This window comes from Dryobates pubescens, chromosome 5, assembly GCF_014839835.1.
Source record: "Dryobates pubescens isolate bDryPub1 chromosome 5, bDryPub1.pri, whole genome shotgun sequence".
NCBI classification, from domain to species: domain Eukaryota; kingdom Metazoa; phylum Chordata; class Aves; order Piciformes; family Picidae; genus Dryobates; species Dryobates pubescens.
This window is the reverse complement of record NC_071616.1, coordinates 19,930,058-19,955,567: the sequence shown is the minus strand read 5'-3', so window position 1 is coordinate 19,955,567 and position 25,510 is coordinate 19,930,058. Positions and strand designations below refer to the sequence as shown.

Sequence of the window (25,510 nt, the reverse complement as noted above, 5' to 3'; positions counted from 1 at the left end):
AAAAGAATGATTTGCTGTGGTGTTTGTGTGAGCGTTGGGTTGTTTGGTGTTAATCACCATCCAGTTATGAATATAATTCACTTGTTAGACGAGTGAATTAAACTGTAGGCTACTGTTGGACTTTAAAACATACCTTCAGTAAGGACTCTCGTTAAAGGAGGAGTATTTTTCAGAGTGCTGAGTTGAAGAAGCAGTATTTGTCTTGCGGGTATAATGAAGGTAAGGATTTTCAAGTTAGAGAGGTCTGATAAAAGAAGACATTTTTATTTTTTCTTGTAGTTTCTTGTGTACTTAAAGGATGAATTCCCCGAGATGCTGTTTTGAGTGACTACTGACTGTGAAACTTTCATGCATAATCAATAGATAAGGTGTTGGTGTCTTGTCTTTTTAGTGTTGTTTGGGTTTTGTTGTTTTGCCTTTTCTAGTTATGTTTTAGATTCTAAGTTTTGAGGAGGATGGTTTTTTGTTTGGTTTATAACTTGAGATGGGTTTCTTCAGCAGTCATAAACTTTCATTGGCAGATACCATTAAAAAATATTCTGTCTGTGCAAAGCCATGGACTCAGAGGAGAGTTGATGCTTTTTTTTTTTTAATTTTTTTATTTATTTTGTTTATTTATTTAATTTATTTATTTATTTATATTTAAAGATGTATGATGAGGTTTATGAAACAGTGAGTGGAAATTAGATCCATTTATAACCTGTTTTTGTATTCAGAATTCTTCTATCATTGAGAGACTTAAGACCTGAGGAAGCTCAGGGTTAGTCTTCACAGTGAAACAGTTTTTCCTGTGTTTCAGAGTTAAGACAAGTCTGATTTGATTATATTAACACTTTGCCTGATGAAGGGCTGCTAAAGCAGGTTTGAAGGGCAGACATCTAAAGGGACATATGTATTAATGTCTGTGTTACTGCGACTAGTGCATGTATGTAGCAACAGTAACAAGGCAAGGGCTCATCTCTGTATGGAATGATGGTAGAGAGTCTGTATTTTAATTCAAAGGAGAGGTTGCAGTGTATTTTAATTTTTGCACATCTTTTTGCTGAAGTTAAGATGAGTTTTGACGTTGTCATTGAACGTACCAGGGCATAAGCTGGTTATCTTCAAATTTGAGATAGAGAATTATGTGCAGAATGAAGGTAAAAGTGACTTTAAATCCAGGTCAGAATTTCAGTTGTCCCAAGTTTTTATGTGAACATTATAAATCCAGAAGTTTTTGTACCAGTGATGTGTTCTTAAATATTTCTATAGGGGAAAAAAACATACTGTGGTTCTGTTTGATTTAAGAAAGGGCACTGGCATTGCACCTCCAGTTAGCCTGTGTATTCTACCCTTTGAACATTTTGAAAAAGGGGTCTCAGTTATTGAGACATTTCTTCTGGACATCAGTTTTGGAGTTTTCTTTACATAAATATTTTCAAATAGTTCTAAAATTCTTCTTCCCATGAACTTAAAGGAGTTCATTACTCCTTTAGTGCAGGAAGCTCAGAAATGTACAGTGATGTATGATTGTTATCTTAGACCAACCAAAACCTGAAGGGTTAGTGGCAACTTGCTAAGTAGTAACAGGGAAAGGTAAGATGATCAGGGAAGGGAGGAAATAAAGTTGTTGCTCAGTCACAGAATCAGGAAGCAGAGAAGAACTGGACAGACCTGTTGTATAGGAGGAGCTGGGCTTTGCTTGGTCAGGTGCAATGCAGTGGAGGGGAATTTGAGCTCCTTGATACCAGAATCGGGTTGAATACAGAGGAACAGGGAGAGCTCTACATGAGCTTATTTATTCTGTAAGTGAGAGAGGAAGGAAGTGCTACTGCAGACAAGCTGTTTGTGATATCTGAGCTTGCTCTAATACCTAAACCATTTTTCCCTTAACTTTAACTCTGAGTATTTTGTAATATTGGGAAAAGAAGAGGAAAGTCCAAAGAATTACTTAGTGTGCTGTAACTCGGAGATAGTGAGGATGTGGACAAATGTTCATAAAATTTTATTTCTGAATAGTTGAACTACATTATTGTCCAATAATATGATTTTATTTGCCTGACAAGAACTTTGATCAAAAGTACCTATGCATAAACTTGTATCAGTCTACAGCCTGGTTGGTTTTGTGGGTTTTTTTGGGTGGTGGGGTTTTTTGTTTGTTTGTGGGTTTGTTTTTGTTTTTGGTTGGGTTTTTTTTGATCAGTGCAATAGAAGGGGAGGCTGGGAGTAAATATTTGCACCATGAGTGCCCTAAGGTGGTGCCAGTGCCTCAAGGAAGGATTATCTCATAGTAGGAAGACTAGTGCCCAAAGCAGAAGAACCTGCCATTTTCCTTTTCATTGCACAAGCAGCCTTTTTACATTTTCTCTGCCTTGCTGTATCCTGACCGAAACCTCACATTAGGCCAGGTAAGGCTGTGTGCAGTAAGAGAGGACAAACTGGGTTCTTCTTTGCACCTTGTCTAAGCTGAAGACAAACAACTCAGGAGAGCTCGTCCATGTTTGGAAGGCCTGGTTGAGTGCAAGAGATGATACTGAAATGACGGAAAAGCCCCATGGGCACTAAGGACCTTTAAATCCAAAGCCAGGAGGGGAACATGGTGAATGGATGCATTGCATGGAAAGGCAGTTACGTCCTCTCCTGCAACTGAGCCCAGCCTAGGGCATTTGGACTGAGTGGATTTGAGTACCACCAGAGACCTCTTGAGTCTCTAGGCTTGTCACAGATTATCATAACTCTGAGGGTGAGTTATCTGCCCACCTCATCTGGTCTCAGAGACTGGAGGAAAGGAGCCTTCTCCAAAACTATCAACAACCATCAGGCCTTGGTCTGTGTAAAAACTACTTTGGCTATGTCTGGATATCTCATGGAGAATGTAATTGGGAGCAACCATGTCCTGCCCAGTTGTGTCCACAACTAGAAAATCCTCTACGTTTTCTTTGGATCAACAAACATGAGGAGTTGGAGGATGCTTTTGAGCTGGGTTCTGGAGTCCAGGTTGCTTTGGTGCTCATATAATGGGCTCTAGTTGTTCTGTGGGTGCTTGCTCTCCCTGTATTCACTGATCTGTCTGGGCGCTGAATATCTATCATGGGAAGTAAGGATTCCTCACTGGTTTTGAGGCATTTTATGTTTGAACCCAAATAGATGTGCGTGCCTTTTCTATAAAATAGTTACCTTGGGTTCTTGCTGTATTACTGGAATAATCAATCTGGACCAAAGCTGTACACAACCATACAGAACTATTTCTTTAAAAGCAAAACCAGCCCAAACAAAGCCAAACTAATGTGAGAGTGGGAAGTAGGGATGTGCAGGATTAATGGTGGTAGTTTGTAGGGCAAGGATTTTGCAGTCTGCTGGACATGTTCCTTTTAGCAGAATCACATTTAAAGCAGATCTTTTTTGCCTTCATTTCAAGTAAAAAGATGTTCCTTTCTTAGCAAGACAAACCACCATAGAAGCATTCAGTTTCTCATTTGCAGAATAAATGACTTTTAAGTTCTCTTGTGCCCATGTGGAAAAACTCCACTGTTTTGCTGGATGCTGTGCTCTCCAAAACATCCCACTTACTAAAATGGCTGTTTCTTAATGATCCACAGCTGAAGGCCTTTCCCTTTACTCTTGGCAGCCTGTGCTGTCTTTATGGGGTGGAACAGGATCTTTCTTTCGTCTTAGGAAATAGTATTAATCCTGCCAGTATTTAACTGAATCCAGGATTACTAATCTGTTGAAAAGCTCTGCTTTTAGTTTTTACAGATGATGTTCAGGACATCTGATAGCTGCATTTGTGTTGTCAAAATGCAGACTGTGTGTGTCTGTGGTAGCCTCAGAATTTCTAGAAGGGATTCCTTATGTTACTAAACTATTGCAGTCTTCCTTAGTAAAAATGAGTCAAAGTCTCTTAATAAAATGGTATTTTTCTCATTTTTATTCTATATTTCCGAAGTGATGGCTTTTAAATACTCAGTATTTAAATTTGCCTTTCTAGTGAAATAATAAAACATTGCAATGACTGAGTAATTTAGAATGAATTTAGATAATTTTTTATTTACTTTTCCCAGTGTTTTCCTAGTAAAAGCTCCCAGACTAGTCTCTGTCTCATGGTTTGTTTTTCCTGTTTGTACCAATTTGGTTGATAACTACACAGAAGTAGAACAATTGGGAGGAAATGCCAAAAGGCTTCAACTTCAATTTTCATTGCTGAAGTGATTTAAAAAGCAAGCAGGACTTGCTGAGTTGTCTGAAACATCATTTTGTAGCTGTGAAGCTGGTTGGTTGATGTCATGTATGTAGGAAAGGTGGAAAGCCATCTGATTCAGAATGGGTTGCTTCTATGTGTGTATTGTCCTCACTTGTTTCACTCTTTGAAAATCTAACTGTACATGGGGTTTCTGTTCTTTCTTTTGAGTAGATCCTCTCAAATTTGCAGATTAGTCTAAGTAATGGTGTGTGGAAAACCAACCCCAAAACTAGTGAATGGGTAGAATACAGTTGATCTCTGGTGCTACAGTTAGCTCCTATTTTACGTGGTGCTTTCTTACAGCTGTTAGAACTTAAAATACATAAAACTCTGGTGTGGGAAGGTCATTGCTTCAAAAATGTGTGTGAGTGAGAATCTTAGAGGCTAGATTTTGGTTGATTTGAATTAAACTCTGGGCTTCATCTTGCATGGGAACAAGTTTAGTGGAAGCTTCCTCATCTGAATTAATGCAAGTATGAGACATACATATTCCTCAATGCTCAGAAAGAGTTACTCAACTAGGTTACTTTTCCAGTTGTGACTAAGGGGCCAATTAGCAGCATCCAGAATGAGACAGCAGCGCCTAGGTAAAAATAGATGGCATTTGGAGAAGGTGGGGGCTGTTTTGGAGAAGGACTTCAGCTGCAGACAGAGAAAGAAGACAAAGAGGCAAGCTTCAGAAAGGAGTATTACAGGCATGATTGTGAGAAACTCCATGGACAGGCAAAGGTAGGAACAGCCCAGGGAAATGTCAAGAAGCAATACCAAATTGGGCCCTCAAACTGAAGGGCCTCTGCTGCTGAAGGAATGCTTGAGCTGAGCTCTTCACTCCATTCTGACAAGAGAGATAATGCTGGCATTGATATTAAAATGAAACAAGCTCTAACATCCTCTGAAAATGACAGGAACCAGAGGAGTGGGTGTAAAGCTCCCTAGATTGTTAGGTCTTAAGTTAAAGATTGATACTTAATGCCTCTGCCAGAGGAAGGAATAAAGCACGCAGAAGTGCTGGTTCAGTTGCCTTGCTTGAACATCATTAGTTGACTGCTGCTGGAGTCTGAGAGCAAGTACCTATGTAACATGCCAGGTACATGGAGGAGAACTTGGTAGCATGGGACTGTATTTTGCATTCTAGCCTTCACAGTTACAACTTCATCCTGTGACCACAACAGTTTCCACATCCCTCCTTTGTCATTTCTTGGCAAACTGAAGTAACAGGATTAGTATAGTTTCAAACTCTTTTGTTCTTCACTGACCTACTTTGACTGCATGTTAACTATTGGATTGGGAAAGGGCCATCTGTATATGTGCTTGCTGATACAGCCTGCATGTAAAGAGAATGTAGAATGCTGCCTGCCTTCTCTTCATAAACTTTGGTCTCCTGGAAGTAATTACTTAAAATACTCACTTTAATTTAAATGATGTGCTCTACTTGTCATTTAATAATACATTAATATTATTAAAGAAAAGGATGCACCTGAAGTGTTATTCTTAAATGCACAAAAGTGTGCAAGTTGAGTTCTCCCTGGTGATCTAATAGTGAGCCTGCTACTTCCTAAAAAGTATGGGCAAGCTGCTGTACTACATGTGCTTTCTTGATCAGTGGTCTGTACTTGCAAAGACTCTATAAAAATGACTTTTAAAAGTAAGGTGTGTGAATTCCCCCATGGTGTATTTGCATTGCCTCACAAAGAGGAACTTTCAGACTTATGTTTATGTTAACCTGCAAAACACACTCTTCTCTTGCTGGGGTTTTTCTTTTAGTGGAATACATAATTGATGAGCTTGCTCTTTTTTGATTTGTAAGAAATGAACTTTCTGCCAATTAGAGCAGAGGTCTAATTGCAATTCTAATGAATCAACATAATGCTCCTGTTGACTCAGGTTGGCCAGGGTGTCAACTGAAGAGGAAGTTGCCAGCCATAGAACAGCTGAGGATAAGTATTGTTGATGATCTAATTTCAGTTTATCATCTTCAGTAAAGAAGCACCTCAACTAGTGAGTAGTTTGGAAGAAATAGAGAGAGTAGCAGTTGATGAAGAATATTGTTTGGTAACCATAGAGGAAAGGTTTTGATTATGTTTAATGCCTATTAATGCCTAAACTGTTATGTCTAGTTAGTATTTAACCTTGTCTTTGTGGCTTTTCAGCTTTGTTGAGCTTGCTTATGAATCTGAAGAAGTTAATACAAAACTCCTTATTTGTAATGATTCAAATATTTATTTTTAAAGGTAATACACGGATGTAGGCTGATTATGACATTGCAAAGAGGCTAGATAATCTCTATTACAATTCACTTCAGGTGCCAGGGCCTAGAGATAATCAGATAGATTTGTCCATGCGGTAGCAGAAGGCATCTCTGAGGGACAAACACCTCTATGGTTAATATACATGCATGCAGGTAAATATGTTCTGCCAAAATAAAACTGCTTTTTTTTTTTTGTTTTTGTTCTTTGCCCTCTTTCTTCATGGGAGAGTTCAGAGGTAAAGATAATATGAAAAAACATTCACACACATTATGATAATGCAAGGCTATGGAAAGGGTTGTTCCTTAGACTGTAACAAATACTGAGAAATGAGATCTCTAGAACTTTGTGTTGTGGAGATAAAATGGCTACCCCATTTAGGATTCAAGCAGCAAACCAAAAGTTGCTGTTTAAAAGAGAAAAGTGGCCTAGTGCTTGATGTCAGTCAGATTTCCAAGTTTTAACAAAAATACCCACTTTAGGTATAACAGAACAGTGAACATTCTGTGATGGAGGAGATCCTATTTTTTAAAAGGATAGCTGGTATTTCTACACAGGCATGTATCATGACAAATGACATAAAGTATCCAGCGTAACACAGACTAACTTCACAGGTTATAGTGGAGTATTATATAAATGTCATGTTTTATTCCTTTACTAGTGAATTGTTCAGATTTTGAGTAATGTGAAGATCAAGAGGTTGTTCTAGAATGGAGATAAATTTCTGAGCACCAGGGAATGTGGGAATGCTGTACAGTAATAAATAAACCTGCTTTATTTTATTTTGCTTTTGATATGTTATTTAGACAGATCTACTGGGCTTGACAATATGAAAAAGGGTGTTCCCTTGACTAACAGCTTGACTAATTGAGTTACTGTCATGAGGTATTGAATAACATAGTCTGAGCCTTACAGATGACCATATCTCAGGGCAGCTGTTTCAGCCTAAGCACCAGAAAGTCTTGTGTAAGAAAAATATCTTCAAGGGGCAAATGATGTGTTAACCTCCTTTCTTAACAAATAAGCCTTGTGGAATGCTGGTGGATTCAAAGTCCTAATGCAGCATCTTTTGAGTAGTACTTTCTAGTTTATAAGTTGGCCAGAAGATGTTATCCCAGTGTATAGATCAGGTTTTCCTGTGTTTCTTCATGGCTCTGCTGGAATGCAGTAGGGGTTAAGTTCTTGTGCTTAGGAAGGAAACACCGATGAGCAATGAATGCTATGGCTGGTATTCCTGAGGGATGTGCTGCTGCAGATGCATCTTGCTCTGCAGCTTGGCTCGTTTTGGCATAGCATTGAATCCAGCTTGAGGTGTTGATTATCATCTGAAAGGATCTCAGTGGGCTGAAACTAGTATTAGAAGACTAAATGAAGAGTGAAGGCCAAATGCAATAATTCTGTTCTGTCATAATGGAGCTTCTGCAGTAAAGAGGAAGCGTGTGTGAAAACTTGAACTTTCAGAGGGGTCTGTTTTGGGACATTAGAGTAAACTCTCAGCTTATTTCCACATCGTCCTGTCATAACTTTGAGATACATTATTAAATCTAAAGTCTCTTTCTTACACGACCACAGCATCTTAAAACTTGTTCAGTCCCGTACAATTCTTATGGCATTACACACATTGTTCCCTCTGTGGAGAGAATGAGAGAGCAAACACATCATGGACAGTTGAATTGCCTAGAGCACTACTGGAAAGTGTTGGGAGAATGTTAGGGTAAATCAGTGTAGAGTATGTTCTTGATTAAATTTATGCTACCAAATGAGAAGAGAATGGAAGTTATGTTTTCAGAGTTCAATTAAACTCTTGTAAATGTATAAATAGGGTTATAGAAATATATATTTTATGTGTGTGTGTCTTATTTAAGTTAATTAATGTAAATATTTTAAAATAGAAGCCTGAGCTCTTAGGCAGTGGGTTGTGTATGTAGAATAGCTCTCACTTAATTACTTTTTTTCACTGGAGAATGAAGTGCTCCTGTGACTTCTGGGATAAATTAGTGGGTCAGTATCAAACAGAGCAGCAATCCTGGCATTTATTCACAGCCTGTTTGGATGACAGTGATGTTCTGGGTTTGCTGTGTTCTTGGTTCAGTTTTTTTGCAAGTGTCTAAGTGTTTCTGAATACATTTCGTAGAGCAACTCTATAGTTTGAGCAGAACAAGTATTGCATATTTTTATTTCAGCAGATGGCAGTTTCAGAGCACTTACTAAGTGAGGTACATTTTTTTTTTGCACTCTTACAGGAAGCATGCACAAATACACGATTTTATCATGATTTCCTTATGTGCTTAATGCACCAATCAAATTTCACTGCAAATCCTGAGCTGCCTTGTGACCGCAGTTAGAATGGAAGGTAACTGTAAGATTGCTGTAACGTTAGTGTTCTTATATTTAATGGTCATTATGGAGACATCTAGGGGGAAAAAAAGGTGATCTGATAAGAATCTTATCAAAAGGAAGACAGTAATCCCCTTAAGGATTCTTTAGTCTTAGGTCAGAAGGTCATTGTAGCTTGGAACTTGTAAAACTTTCTCTGGGTCTTAGATTTTTTTAATTTCCCCCACCGCCTCCAAGGAACCTGTAAGCCATGAGATGTTCATTATAAATTGCTAGTCTTGCTGTTTTCTCATTATTTGCCATTAATTTCCTGTGCCAAAAAAATATAGAAAAGAGCACACAATGTAGCAAGATAAAGTTGAAGCTGAGGTGTAATCCATCATTCTTTCTAAAATTAACAGCAATGAAGTACAAGATAAAAGTGATCTAAGCATAGCATGACAAAATTGAGATAATGAGCTGAGATTTGTGTCTCTATTGACATTTGGAATTCCATTGCTCTGCTAAGAACTTAGGAATGGATGAAGGGTGGGAGGGTCCTAGAGACTAGCTAAGCAATGAAAAAAAGGTTGAAAAAATAGCCTGAAGGAGTTGGTGAATTTAAAGGAGAGGAAGACAGCAGTTGCATGATCCAGTGGAGCACTAAGTTACTATTGTGTAGCTATCCTCTACATTTGTAATCTGAGAAATCACTTGGAAAACGAGATGACTTTGTTTATATGGTGTTCATCTCTCTGGTCTTCATCATATGTTTTAACATAGAGGAGCCAAGTAAGTCGGTAAGTTCAGTTTATTTTGGATTTGCATTTGCTCTGCTTGTAGCTTTTGCTATTCAAGTGTCTAAAGAAAGACCTGAGTTGTAAGTCTGGTGTACTGCTCCTCCTGGTAACAGCATAAAGGAACCAGTGGAAGGTTTGTCACTTGGAAGCATTAGCAGCTAGAGTTAAGCAAGTGTATAAGGAGTGATGCTTCTGTAAATACTAATCCCAGAGGCTCAAAAAAGCCAAGGGCAAAGAATTTTCATGTAGTCTTGTTTGTAACAGAAGACAGTGTTAAAGTTCAGAGATCTTTATGGTTGTGGATATTTTGATTATTAGCCTAAGAATGTTCTAACACTGCTCTGGGAGCTCCAAGCCTACACCAGGTTTTAGTCACAGTGTTGGGTTGGATTTCTTACACACCTCAGCTAAATTATCAGGCCTATAAAAAAAAAAAAAAACACCATGAAACCTCAAAAAACAAAACAACTTGCCTACAAATACTATAAATGTACAAGGCACACAATTTCTGAAAAAAAGAATGTTTATAATCCACCCCCTTTTTAAAAACAAAACACCTCTTGCCTTTGGAGAAGACTTTGAAAAGAAAGAAAGAAGGTATGAAGGTATGTGGCAAAAGTATCCTGATAGTTTCTCCACTAGCTCATCTTGGTATTCCCAAGTAGCAGGACAACTTCAGGCAGCAGCTCTTTCTGGTGACTGTTCAGCAAACCTAGTGACTTTGACTCTTCTGAAGCAAGGTTAGCTTGTACTTTGAAAGTGCAATTCAGTCATAACCTAGTTAAAACAACTAACATAAATGTTCTGAGCCAGTATAAAAGAAACTTCAGTCAGTCCAGGAAAAATTTGCCACAATAATTCTCACTGTTTCAGCAAACTATTTTTTGTCTTATTAAGGGATTTTGTGCCATGTATTCAATTTAGGAAATGAAAATAACATTTATGTGTATTTTTGACAGGCTTTTTGCTTCCTTTCAAAAGAAGATAAAAATTGGCAACCGTTGTTTTTGATATGCTGGTAAAAAGAAGGTGTGGAAAGAAAGCAACCTACAAATCCTGTGATTAAAAAAAAAAAATAAGTTAATGTGATGTCTGTTCCAACTCACCATAAATAACAAAATGAGATATGTTAAAGATGCTCCAGAGTGTCAGGCACCTCCAGATAATGTAACTGCTTAGTCAAATCTAGTCCCCAACCATTGACTCAGCATTCCTGTTTTGCTTAAACACTTTGAACTCTGCTTTCAGTCCTTTTAAAATGTTCTGCTGCTTTTATTGTGCTGCCTATTCCCTAAACAATTTTTTCCCTGTCTTTTCCAAATCTCCTGTTCATGATCAATCTCATTCTTGTTTGGTCTTTTAATACCCTTTTGTGTTCTTGCTGTGCCACCTTTGGCTTCCCATTCTTTCCCTTTCTCATAATACAACTGTACTCCCATTCTTCTGCGTCTCCTGAGTTTTCTTGCTACACACACTGACTTGCTTTTCTCCCAGAAAATTTTTCTCTAAAATTTGTGTCATTTGAATACTTTTTTTCATACCTTCTTTGCTGTCTTCTTTGACCTGAATTATTTTTGGCTTGAATGTACTTCTAGATAGAGAAGTAAACTTTGACTACTTTGGATTACTCAATTACTTTAAACTCCTGCCATTCACTGAAGACCTAATGAGAAGGGGTTGAAAAGCACTGTTCACTTACCTAAGGAAGAAAGTGTTACTGCTTGATTATGAAATTACACAGTTACTAAGTGCTGACTATTAGTACTAGTGTGAGGAATACTGTATGCTACCCAGTCTCTTATTTTTGAGAGACCTAGAACAGTGATCTGTGTACCCTAATAACCATGGCAATCTTGTCTTCTCTTAGTTACTCATCAGTTCTGAATATGCCCTATGTATTTCCTTGATTGCTTCTTGTTACCTGAGATGTTTAACTGTTTCATAATGGATTCATCATGTTATGCTAGTGATGAGTAAGAGCACCCAAATTTTAAAGCCTGTGTCACCCTGGAAGCTCTCTGTTCACTTCAGAGTGACACATCATTGTTGCTAATTTGCATTGATAATACAGTCTTTTTGCATCGAGTATGGATGTAATAGTGTTTTGTTATGGCTCATCAGTAGCTTTGACAGTCAAGGTTACGGTTTTGTTCCACTCTCAAGTTAAAAGATGTTCATAACACAGACAACATTGGCACGGTTAGTGGTAGGGTGACCAAATGTTGGTCGCAGACTGACGAAGTGTTTCCTAAAGGAATCCTTTCATTGAAACCTTGACTGCTGTGGCTCTGGGTTGAGTGGTATGGGTAGATGTGTGTGTGTGTGTTTTAAGAGGTATCTCCTGTTGCTTGTAATGCTACTCCATGTGCACTCGAATCACAAATCCACACTGCTTTCATACTACTTGTGCAAGTAAACTATGTTTGTTGAAAACCTCAGTGAAATGCTTGAGGAGCATTGGCAAGCAGTAGAGGGATTTGCAGTATCCAGGATCTCTGCAGAACTGCTCAGGGGACTCCCACTTGAGAACTCGTTCAGTTTAATCAAAGGAGAAATTTTTGGTCAGGCAAATAATTCTCAGTTTTGTGGCTGATTATCTGAAGAGATGCTGATTACCGGGAAAAGCAGTGGAGTATGTCCTCTGTTAAGTTTCCAGTCATGCCTTTTGAATGTGCTGCAAACAGTATGATGGTATTGTACTTTTCTTTTTGTGTGGCTTCACTCATGAAAGTCAGCTTGAGTTTGTCCCACTGTATTTATTGCTGTGTGAATGATGTTGGTACTGGTTAGACTGCACGTTTGGAACACAATGCCTAACTGCTGCCCTGCCTGTATAATTACCAAGTATAGAGAATGAGTTGGGAAAACAGCTTTGAAAAAGCCACCTATTATAAATGAGTGATTACTGACTTCACAAAACGTTCATAATATTGACATCCAGTCAAGAAAATTAAATGAATGCAATCAGGATAGCGATTACTTTTCTCAAGAAGTGTGTGTAATAAAGAGAGGGCAAACATTTGTACTTCTTGGCATCTCAAGACCAATATTCTGCTGTGAAAAGTGCCTTGTAGAAATGTGATCCCATTGTGTACTGGGGTATGTGTAACAGGACTTTGCATTAGCAAAAGCTTTGAGCAGGGCGTTGCTAAACCTTCCCTTGAAATGTACTTCTCAAAGAAGACCAAAAGGCTTTCAAACTGAGATGTGCTGGTTTTATATGAATAAAAACTGGAAAGTTGTCTTCTTACAAAAGAAAATCTTCATAATAACCCAGGGTGGATAGATGTAGACATAGAGATTTATGCACAACTACCTACTTTGTGCGGATAGGTCCTTGCTTTCAGTAGTGGTTAAGTTGGTGGCTTGATAAGTGACGCCAAAGCAGAAGTGGTTGGTTTGATTTATAATACTATTTTAAAAGAAACCCCAAACCTTTTAAACCCAAGGAGCTTTTAAATAACTAGAAAAATAATAGTCATGTTTTTATTCAATATCCTGAAGATAAGGAAATTGAAGAAAAAATTGGGGAATTATTTTGCCATTGAGTTGGTAGTGAAAGAATACAGGAAACAGTCTCAGTGGGTGGAGGTGAGTGAATACAGAGTTCTCAGATGTTGAGAAATTATAAGGAAGTTCTTAAGGTTGTTGATCTATTGTCCATTCTGGACATTGGTTTTTAGTACACGTTTTTATTTTTTCATGATTAATGTGTTTGCTTTTACTATCATAAAAGAAGCCAGTACTAGTTCTATAAATGTCATCTTCAATCCATTTAATAACAGTAGTGTATATACTGGAAGAAACAATTAAAATCAAAATGCCTTCAGAATAACTATTAGGATGTGTTCTGGTAGTACATATGTGCAGGCAGGCTAGTGTATAGAATAGAATCATAGAATTATTTTAGTTGGAAAATATCTCCAAGATGATTGAGTCCAACCATCAACCTAACACCACTATGGCCATTAAACCATGTCATAGAATCATAGAATCAATAAGGTTGGAAAAGACCTAAAAGATCATCAAGTCCAACCTGTCACCCAACACCTCATGACTACTAAGCCATGGCACCAAGTGCCACGTCCAATCCCCTCTTGAACACTTCCAGGGACAGTGACTCCACCACCTCCCTGGGCAGCCCATTCCAATGGCTAACAACTCTCTCTCTGAAGAACTTTCTCCTCACCTCAAGCCTAAACTTCCCCTGGCGCAGCTTGAGACTGTGTCCTCTTGTTATGTCCTTAAGTTCCATGTCTACAGTGTGAGCAAAGCCTACTTTTGCTTAATGTTTTGTATGTAATCCATACCCTTCTCCCCCCCTATAATTCTAGGCCCTATGCTGTGTTCTGTTTGCAATCCTGTGACTTTTCCTTACAGTTTGTGTGCTGGTTTAAGCAACAAAATCCCTGCCCTCATATTAATTTCCTGGCATTATACTCCTCAGGGCAAAACTACAGGCTGAAGACGATCAGAGAACTGATCCAGGTGTTTGGTATCTCACTCTTGGATTCTGCTGAGAGGAGAACCATAGCTCATCTCTTGGATGCAATTTTGCTGGTCTCATGCAGTTTTTGTTTTTACATTGATACAAAATCAGTTACTTGTGAATTAATTAAATATGAATGCAGTATAAACTTTTTTATTTAAAATGTCTGTTAGAGACTTTCAGTAAAAGTGTGCTTGCAGATTGTTGTGTCTTTATTTGACAAATGGATACAGGAGGCAGAGACTGCAGAGATGACTGGTAAGGATGGGCTGGTTGGATTCAGATTAAAGTTCATTAAGGGAGAAACTGAATTGCCTTGGCCATTTTAGAATTAGTATTTCAGCCTTTGCAGTAACAATTACTGATCTGTGCCTGAAATAAAATTACAGTACTTTCTGTCAACTTTTCTGATAACTTTATAAAACACTTAATTTTGTTAAAAGCTCTGATTCTGTCTTGATTATTGCTTGGATGTGTTAGTATCTACTTTCATTCTGCTAATTTCCCTTTAAATCTGTGGATGTCAAAAGCTCTGTGCAGTTGTAAATGGTTAAAGACAAAACTGGCAAACTTGAAAAATAACTTGTAGCAAAGACCTTCTGTAAATCAGGAGAGCTCTCACAGTCAAGCCCAGGTAGAAGTTGGTCTTTCTTTAAATTTTGATTTTTAATAAATGTATACTCTCCTGTGCATTAGATACAAATCACGTATCACTTAGTGGTGTCAGTTTGATTTTATTTTGTAGATTATTAAAGTATTCTAGGTATTTGCATTGATTTAATAGAGCAGTTGCTTGATTTTTAGTTTTCCCAACTGAAAATGGACTGAATGGTAATATTGAAAGTTGTTAAATTTAGGGGCCTAAATACTTGGCTGTGTGTTAGCAGAAGAGCAAAATGTTGCAAATTTAATTAAAACTTCTAAGCATCTGTCTGCTGAGAAGGAAATGGTTTGCTGTTTTTCATCACTTAAATATGAACAACTGTAATGAGCTACATGTTTCATTTCAAGTTATTGAATTAAAGGATTGAGTTCTGCTGTGGGGCTCAGTAGGCAAGTACCCCAAGTACCAGTCAGTGCCTTCCTTCCTCCAACTAGTGGTGTGAGTCTGGGTTGGGAAATCCATTATAGACTGTTTGGTAAGGTTTGCACAGTTTGAAAGAGATGTTAAAGGATTAAAGAAAACACAAAAAGACCCTGACCCCAAAACAACACCCCCCAGTCCACTACAAAAAAAATCCAAACCTGATACCAATTAATAGCATTGTGCCTGTGGGAAGGCTGCAGTACTGGTTTTATGGATTTCTGCTGCCCTTTGCTTATGCTATGTGTATTAGAACTCCCTCGAATTTACTTCCCTATGTTTTTTTGTTTCCAAGTAATAAAATCCTAGGCATTAGGTGTTCCAAAGGTACCCCAAAGAACAAGAAGAAATATTACTGTATGAAACTTACTGCAATTTTATTTTTGTAGTGTGGATTAGAACTTAATGCTCAATGGGGGAAAACAGATATGACCAGAACACTTGGGGTTTGTGATTTTATTTTGTGGATACTTCAAGGTTTTTTGTTTATTTATGTGTTGTTGGTTTTTTGATTGGGTTGGTTGTTTGTAGTGTGGTAGGTGGTGTGGTTTGTTTTGTGGTTGTTTTGTGGTGGTGTTCTTTGCTGTTTTTTTTTTAGTCTGCCTCTGTAGTTTGCATGACTTACTGATGTAGTACAGCTGGCATGAAAGCTGGCAGACCATGATGTAGTACAGCTGGCATGAAAAATCACTCTAGTGTTCTAGAGTGGTTTTTCTTGAGAAGAGTTTAATTATATTTTTTGGTTTGTTCCCACACCTCCAACTACTTAATGGGAGGGGAAAAAATCTTTAATGCTTTAGCAATTGTCTATAATGTTTTTTTTCAATACCAACCCTACCTAGTCATTTGAGCCTGGTTATTACTTGGGCTGAATTTTATTTTAATGGATACCCAGTTGATTTCAGCTCATGTTTTTCATTGACTAGGATATCCTTGTCAGTCAATGAAAATGTATGCAGAGCATGTAGAACAATGCAACCAAAACCACATTATGTTCATAGAATGTCATAGATTTTACTGATACCACTTCAGTGTTTTCAAGCTCTATGTGGGATGGTAGATAGCATAAGTATATGTTGGCTCAACCTTAGCTGGATGCCAGGTGCCCACCAAAGCCCCTCTCACTCCCTTAGCTGGACAGGGGAGAGAAAAATGGTTGTGGTCAGTGCATCACAGGTTGTTTCTGCTGCTCTTTTCTCTTTGGGGGAGGACTCCTCACACTCTTCCCCTGCTCCAGCATGGTGTCTCTCCCATGGGAGACAGTCTTCCATGAACTTCTCCAACTTGAGTCCTTCACATAGGCTGCAGTTCTTCATGAGCTGCTCCATTGTGGGTTCCTTCTGTGGGATTCAGTCCTTCAGGAACAGACTGCTCCAACATGGATACCTCATGGTACCATGTGGATGTCACAAGTCCTGCCACAGCCCCTCCAATATGGGCTCCTCTCTTCGTGGGTCCACAGCCTGCTCCAGCACAAGCTTTCCATGAGGTCACAACCTCCTTTGGTCATCCACCTGCTCTGGCATGGGGTCCTCCACAAGCTGCAGGTGGGTGTTCCACTATTAACCTTCATGGGGTGCAGGGGAATGGATAGCCTGCCTCATCAGGATCTACACCACAGGCAGCAGGGGAATCTCTGCTCTGGTACCTGGAGCACCTCCTCCCCCTTTTCCTTCACTGAGCTTCGTGTCTGCAGAGCTGTTTCTCATGTATTCTCACTGCTGTCTTTGGCTGTAGCTGCCCTTCTTAAATATGTTATCTCAGACATACTATCACCATTGCTGCTGGGCTTGAACTTCACCTTGGCCAGCAGCGGATCTGTCTTGGAGCCAGCTGGCATTGACTGTGGTTTTGCTAGAGGGCTTTAGTGGGGGGCTCTTCTCCCATATAGCTTTTCTTGTTGGAGCTCTGCAGGACCATGTTTCCCGCATCTTTTCTGATACAGATGAATATAGCCTGTGGGAACATGGGGTGAACAATTAGGGTGATAGGAGCTGTCATAACTATATTACTTTTCCCTCATCTTTGATTTCCTTTGGATAAAGCTGTCCTAGAACGTACCCTTTGAGATTGCTGTGTGCTGCCTCATATGGTCAATAGAAATTTGCCAAGATCTTGGTTATTCTATGCAGGATGCACTTTGCTAACCTATTGAACCCTGCTATTGCCACAGTGCTGTAAGTGGAAGCAGGTTGAGTGAACTATTGTGCTTTACCATGTCAGCTCAGGAGGCCTGTAACATCTTTGTACTGCTATCCATATTTGTTCTCCTTAGTGATTAAGCACTGCAGGCAGGTGAGGTGAAGTGCCTTGGGGTCCTGTCAGTACTTTTCAAAGCAATGTAGCTTTCTGCTATGACCTTGTAACGTCTCATAGGTCTGTTGAACTTGAAACTAGTAACAGTTGTGAGTGTGGTTTTAATTAAAACAGGTTCATGGTACTTTTATCCTTAAAACTATTACACAACTACAAACAGCTTCCAGTGTTCATGAAATATTCCTTAACTTTTGACATATTTTTGTGTCTTCAAGTTCCATCTTGGGTTGTCTTTTACTAGTATGTCCATGTGTTAACCAATAAAAAAGTAGATTTTAATTCTTTTTTTTTGTTTGGGTGTTTTGTTTTTTTTTAATTAGGAAATTTTTTCTTTTACATGCTGTACTGGTCATTCATTGAATTCTGTGCCTTTAAAAAACAAAAAAGGTAGATCAAAGCAAGTGAAGTGCCCTCTACTCTGGGGGCATACTTCATTACAGCAACTTTCTGCCTATTAGTACCCTCTTCCATATGTAAGCATCAGGTAAACCAATCTTTGTGTACTCTTGGTACAGTTGCTAAACTAACAAAACACTGAGAATTTGGAGTTTGTTTTATTGTTAGGTCTCTTATCTGCTGGGAAGTAAGAAAGCAAAATATTAAGCAGGACATTCTGCCTCCTTTGTTGGTCAAGCACATGCTATTATCTTGTGTGAAGATTTTTCTGTTAATGCATGTTGTATATTCATAGTACATCAAAAAATTCTCACTGTGTTCCAGTAAAATTGATTTTGCTATGGGAAGTGTCAACGTGGGGATGATTGAATCTGAGAAACTGTTTACAGAATTATAGTCTTGCTGTGTATTCATATATGTATTCATGAGTATTTGTCTAGAGTTATAAATGATAGAGTGTAGAATTATAAATTAATCAAGTTTGATTTGTTTGACAGCTCTTTCATCGTTCTTTGCAGTGCAAGTTAACAGTGGTGAATGTCACACTGATGAAAATAGTGATATATGCTGGAGTTAAGTCTTGAATGCTGTTGTGTTTGTGTTCTGCACTTAAGCCTGGACTTTGCTGGGAACTTAATTTTCTTAATAATGCATAATGATTAAATTATTTCTGCAATATATTGTTCAAGATCTCAATCACACAATAGTAATAAAGTTCCTACAAGGGGTGCATTTGTTAATCTGAGCTCTGTTTGACAAAAATTTGTATGAATGCTGCTTTCCTTTGAAACTGATCTTCAAAAAGAAATCCTGTTTTGTATAATAAGATGCCAGACTCACAAAGATTTCCTTTCTTGTTTCATAGACGTTCCATCTTCAGAGCAGCCTGAACTGTTCCTAAAGAAACTTCAACAGTGCTGTGTCATATTTGACTTCATGGACACGCTTTCAGACCTTAAAATGAAAGAATACAAGCGCTCCACTCTTAATGAACTGGTGGACTACATTACAATAAGCAGAGGCTGTTTGACAGAGCAGACTTACCCTGAAGTAGTTAGAATGGTGAGTTCCTTCTTTCTCATGGTCTCTTTAAATCCACTTGCAATTCCAGTTACGCATTGTGGGCGAAATTGAACCCTGGAGTAGGTGGATTAAATGAGGCCTTTGGTTGTATTTTCTACTAGACATCACTTGGGGATAATTCTCCAAAGACAAAAATATTAATTTTTATATATTCTTAATTAAAGTCATGTAGATGATGGTTATTATAGTGTCACAAGTGTATGAAAGGAAATCTGGATTGTTTCCTAATGGAGAAAGCTAGAAGCCATAAAATCAGAGTTCCTCACATTTCCACCCACCTACCCTTCCTCTCCTCCCCAGTATAAATAATACAATAATTTTTGCAACTTTCTTACCTTTCTTTGAACTTTATCCAAGCTCTAGAGTGTGTACTTTAGGCAGAGATAGCTTAAAGTGTGCATGGATAATGATTTTTAAATAATTAATGTTAAAAAAGTTGCCCAGAATCAGTGTGAAAATTTCCTGGTTGTATTATGTGGATTCATAGAAGCTGCCACTAGGGTGAGCAGAACTGCACAAAAATAAAGCCTTGTGTATATAAATTTTCAAATAATACTGTTTCCAGTGTAAAAGTGGAAACAGTGCAAGTTACTGACTGTTTGGTGAGGAATGTTCACTGCAGTTGGCTAAATCAACCACTGCTTTAAAATGTTTACTCTGTACTACCATGCAGAACCCTTATAATCTGTTACCTATCTTAGAAGGCAGTTAGTGAAGTAGAGATATAATGCTGGTTTCCTAATAGTACTGTGTGGTTGTGGAATCCACTGGCTGTGTGCCATAAGAAAAACATGAATAGATTTTATAATGAATTGTATATGCTCCTCCTTTTATGACACTCAGAGTTGTGCTCTCTTGCTTGTCTGTAATATATGAAAATAGCTGTAAATTGTGACAGAATGATCAAGCAGTTAATAATGGGGAAAAAAAACCAACAAACAAAAACCCAGAATTATAAGAGTGTATGGAAAAATCTTAATATGGCTTCTTTGTGTGTGTGCGTTGTCGGAAGGCATATAAATACATGATCAGATTCTTCCCCTTTTCCCTCACCCTCCCTTTCTCGCTTCTGTATTGGGCCAATCTTCTGAATGAACTGCTTTTCAGTCTGTGGTGTTATTTGTTCAGCATGTGGTCTAATGCAGCATTTGAACACTGGTCTGAATACTGAATGACAAGATTTTTTAACTGAATTCTTCTGCTGGTGCTGCACTGTAGTATTTAAATGATTTGCAAATGTTACCTTAATCTTACTTGTACCCTTTGTGATGAACAAATTATGTCACGCCCTTTGTATAGACAGAACACTGATGCATAGGTTAGTTTCATAAAATTTAGGTATGTTTCTGTGTGTAGAAGTTGCCTCCAAATTCATCTTCTGGAAGAATAATTTTGTTTGGTTGTATTTTTTTAAAGTCTGTGTTGTTGAGGTTATATTCTCACTTTTGGTTATAGTTGTTTATTGCTGCAACAGTAAGCAACTGTAGAATAAAGACGCTGCAAGTTTGTGTTGTCTTAGGTTTGGCTCCAAGAAACAAGAATTGATCTATAGCTGCTCATAAAGTTCAATTTGAATCATAAATCATAACCTGTGAAGCAATCCAAACTTGAACTGTAGAAGAAACGCCAAAGCCCTTTACTAGCATGTGTTACTGTCCCTGCACTTATATTGAGTTTACAAACCAATTTTTGTCTTAAGGAAATGATGCATGCCCTAAATAGTTTGAAAAGTATGGTTTTAAATAATTTTCTTAAGTATAGTCTGCGACTATGATACAGAGGAGTCACTTTATGTAAAGGCAAAGCCTGAATTTTTCCAGTGGATTTCACAGGTATTTGCTTATGGAGCTTCAGGAATTCCAGTTTCAGGTTGGTCATGTTTGATGGAAAACTGGTCTAATACTTTTGTCCAGCATTTCCCTGATTCTTTTGTTGCATTATGTGCTACTACTTTCTTCTGCCTTGCATTTGTCCTCTAGTGCTGAACATGAGATATGTTCTCAGTATCAGGGTACTTAAGTAAGAGAGGACTGAGAATAAACTCAGAAGTCCTGTATCTGGCTACTCAGTGGCCTCTGACTACCCACATTTGGATTTTTTACTAATAAAAAGATACCTGAGTAATTAGGGAAATGGACATGTCAACTGAAGCACATGATTGGGAAAAGCCAACATGGATTCATCATGGGTGGATCATACCTGACAAACCTGAATGCCTTCTATAACAAAGTAACTCCCATGTTTGATGCAGAGCCAGCAGTTAACATTGTCTACCTGGACTTCTCTAAGGTGTTTGACACTGGCCCCCACAACCTACTCCTAGAGAAACCAACACATTGTGGCCTAGATAGGTGGTCTGTGTGATGGGTGGGGAACTGGCTAACAGGCCTTACCCAGGGAGTTTATTAGTAAATAGTTCTTTCTCAACGTGGCAGCCAGTCACAAGTGGGGTCTCCCAGGATCAATATTGGGCCCAGTGCTGTTCAATATCTTCCTTAGTGATCTGGATGTTGGGGATCAAGAGCACCCTGATGACACCAAAATGAGTAGGAAGGTTGACACTCCAGAAGGGAGAACTACCCTCTAGGAAGACCTGGACAGGCTGAATGAGTGGCCTAGCAAGAACCTCATGAAGTTCAGTGGGGACAATTGTAGAGTCTTGCACCTGGGAACACATAACCGCGGGGTGCATTACCAGCAGAGATAAAGAAGTTATTATCCTGGTCTATTCAGTGCTTGTCAGACTACACACCTGGAGTGCTGCATGCAGTTTTGGTGCTTGCTCTACAAAAATACATGAAGACAGGCTGGAAAGTGTCCAGAGAAGGACCAAGAGAATGATGACAGGACTGGAGCACCTTCCATACAAGGAAAAGGCTGAGAGAACTGTGTTCATTCAGCCTTGAGAAGAGAAGGCTTAGGGGACATCTTACTACCATGTACCAAGATAGAAAGGATGCCTACCAGGAGTATGGAGACTTCTTTTGTACAAGGAGTCACATGGAAAAAACAAGCAGCAATGGGTACAAGTTATTCCTGGGGAGATTCTTATTGGAATACAGAAGGAAATTTTTTCACCAGGAGAACATATAGACATTGGAATAATCTCCTAAAGGAAGCAGTGGATTCTCCCACATCAGACAGTTTTACCTGACAGGGTTCTGGGTCATCACCTAGCAAGGTTGGACCAGGTGATCTTTGGGGTCCCTTGCGACCTGGCATTCTGTGATTTTTGTGATTATTTTTTTTCCTAAAGAATTTCCTTGGAACGCTGTAGTATTCAAATTTTGTAAGAAACTTGAGCTTGCCACAGACACCTCTGCTTTGCTGAAGATGTAAGCTGTTGGAAAGCTGGAGATACCTAATTGTGCCTATGACAACAAGCAGCATTCTTGGTGCATGTGCTCTTGGGAAACCACTTCAGTGGCTGTATTTCATGTGAGCAGGATGCTGCACTCTGGTATTGAATTTCTGTGAGTGAATCCATGGCAAATGCTTGAATGATATCTGTTGATCATCCCAATGAATGCTAATGGAGTGTTTCTACTAACCCACATCAACTAGGCTTTTGTGTGGGGCAGGTATTCTGTGTTTTACAGATATGCTATCTGGTAAAAGTGCTGTTTTTACTCCTAGTCTCTGCCTATACTTTTGAGTGCGGTTATACAGGCCCTGCAGGGAAAGATATGACTCCTAATGTTATATAAAATAAATTTCAGCACATACTGCCTGGTGAATAGCATTGGGCACTTTGTGCTGAAGTACCATGCTCAGTGTAACTTGTTGTTTGCAGCAAGTGAATGTTCTTGTTTTACACAGCATTGTGCTCATAATCATGAATGGAGACAGACTTGTTTGTACGCAGTTGGCTTCATGAGAGCAACTGCCACGATTATTTCCTTTTGATGATTTTCATCTAGATCTCCAACTGTGTTCACAAAGGAGATGTGAAGCTGACAATCTCTGGCTTGTCATGATAGTGAAGAAAAGAGCAGTATCTATGTTCTGACCACATTAGTGTTCCCATCGACTGCCTGCCACAAATGTCATAGGAGTGTTTTGATTGAAAGACCAAGTATCATTAATCAAAATGGAGCACAAGTCTTCTTTGTACCGTTGGCAGGTCTCCTCACTGTTATGTTTAGTGTTTATGAATCCAGGAGATAGTATTTCCTGATTAACCCTTTGGGCTAGTGTGATTTGGAGGTGAAGCAAAGTATTGTAAACAGGTGAAAAAGAAAGAAGCTGTTTTCTGAGTTTTGGCACCATTTAAAAGCATAAAAAAAGACACACCAGTCTGAACTTGATGCTTAAAATGTTGCTAACACTTATAAGGAAGGATTAATGGCTGAAGTGCTTTTTTACCTTAATTATCTAATATGTCCAAAGTGATATCTGTGGAGGAGCCTTTTTTGTTTTAAAGTTTTATAACATATGTGTATATTAATGTTCTCTGTCCATGACCCAAAAGAGTTTGACTTTAGAGATACTAGGATAGAAAAACGTTGCTTGTAAAATTCTTGATATTTTTAACTACTGCTACTACTGAGGTTTTTAATTACTTCTAAAATATGGTAAGGATGATGTAAGGATTTGAAAAACAGTCATTTGTGGTAGCCAGCATAACAGCTCTGGTATATTTTTACTGCTAGTTGTCCTAAATTCATGCCATTAAAACCATAATCCCGAATCATGATATCACATACTTTCGCCTCATTCTCTTGAGCATATGATAGGATGTTGTATATAGCTGAAGATGAAATTACTTGGCTATTTGTCAATCTGTATGCATGCCTGCTTCTTTAAACCACTCTCTTTAGCTTGATGTATACTGAAGTGTTTGACATATTATTGGTCATTTTAAAACGTAAAAAAAATAAATATTGAATTTACTAATGGCCACCAGAGCAGACTTGCAGTGGCCTTGTCATTGTCATCAATATCAGTTGATGGGAAGAGCAGTTGGGATTTGTGCTAATGGTTGTAAGCTGGACAGACTTATTCAAGAGGGTATTGCTCAGTGTGCTTTGCCAGCAGTTTGTTGTTCAGAAGGACATATGACATTCTTTAGAATTAGGCTAGTCTTAGGAAAAAAAGGCCCTTGCCAATTAAACTCCACTCTGGTAAGAAGGAAATGGCAGTAATGTGACTTTATGAGCCAGTAAATGGACACAATCTAAAATTTGTTCCTGTCCAAACAAAATGTGGACGCTTAGAGTAATGATGCTGATTTTGCTGGTAGATTAAACAATGGTAATTGAAAGAAATAAATGTTTGTTATTATCTGTGGAATCCTAAAGGGTGTATGTAGTAGAGCTTTTTGTGGTTTTGGGATATTAAGACATAGATTGAGGAAACTGATTTCTTCTATTTAAAAAAATCAGATGGGAAAAATTGACAAGCTGTTACATGGAGAAACCTGGATGATGTTTTGTGTTGGTGAGTAATGTTTCAGCTCTCCTGCTGGCTACTTCAAATATTGTAAACACAACCTCTGACCTTTACTGTGACGGTTATGTAATATCCGTGGACAGTTGCCAGCCCATAAGAGATGGCTAATAAAACTTTTTAAGATAAATCTTTAAGAACAGAATAGTATTACTTTGTTCTCCTCTCTTTCAGGTCTAGAAATGCCTTCAGCTTTATCTTTTCGGTAATGATGAATCAAGTTAAATGAGACTGTAATCTCTATAGCCAAAGTGAAACATCGTATTAGATGTTTTGTGGCTCAGAAGCTGCCTTGAGCAGCACAGAAAAAGACACTTGATTAAACGAAGACCCAAATAAATACCAAAATTTGTATTTCAAAGGTCAGGTGTGTGTTTGGGTTTTTTGGTTGTTGTTGTTTTGGTTTTGGTTTTTTTCTTCTTCTTTCTACTGACAAATCTAGAGGGATTGCATTCCTTTTGCTGTAGATTTGTCTCAACAGATAAGAGGGCAGAGTCTAATCAGGAGTTTGTTTATACCAGACTTGTTAAACATAAAGAGTATCTTACTAAGTCATGGTTTTTTTAGCATGTTAAGGAACCTATTTTTAGAAGTATTCTTCTAGCTGTAGACCTCATAAGCATTATGATGTTCTTTATTTTCTGTAGCTTTAGCTGTAGCTTATGAATACTTGCTAAATGTTCATCCTGTTCAGGATTTTCCACGTTAAAATGTTCTTGAATAGAGACCTTTATGAAAGTTTACCTATGTTCAGTCTTACTTCTTCGATTTGGCAAAAATCCTGTGCAAATGTTCCTGTTGTTTCTTGTGTTAGATTTAAAGATATGAGAGCATATAATTTTCTTTATTTCTCTTGAACTTAAAATATTATTCATCATATCATATAATATATTCTTAAAAGAATTGATGGGTGTTTATTTTCTGATTTGAATTTTGTATAACTTCAGGAATTCTTTAAAATATTTGGAGTCAAACTCAGCTTGAATCAGTAGAAGTTGACCAGCTTGATTTGAAACCATCTGAAATGCTGACAGGAAGGTGCAATATCCTTTGACACCATCTCCCCACCCCAAAATGTACTTTGATTAAAAATTGCCTTGTAGGTACAGCCAT

The 25,510-nt window shown here is 38.2% G+C and overlaps 1 protein-coding gene across 2 annotated transcripts in view; it reads left to right on the top strand.

Annotated features, from left to right (window-relative positions):
- The window catches only part of PPP2R5E (protein phosphatase 2 regulatory subunit B'epsilon), a 70,646-nt gene that overhangs the window by 23,674 nt on the left and 21,462 nt on the right, over positions 1–25,510 (top strand). For both annotated transcript variants that reach the window (XM_054161732.1, XM_054161731.1), the window contains exon 3: positions 18,732–18,928. In XM_054161732.1, coding sequence (XP_054017707.1) covers positions 18,732–18,928 — 197 coding nt within the window. The remainder of the gene's footprint in view (positions 1–18,731; positions 18,929–25,510) is intronic.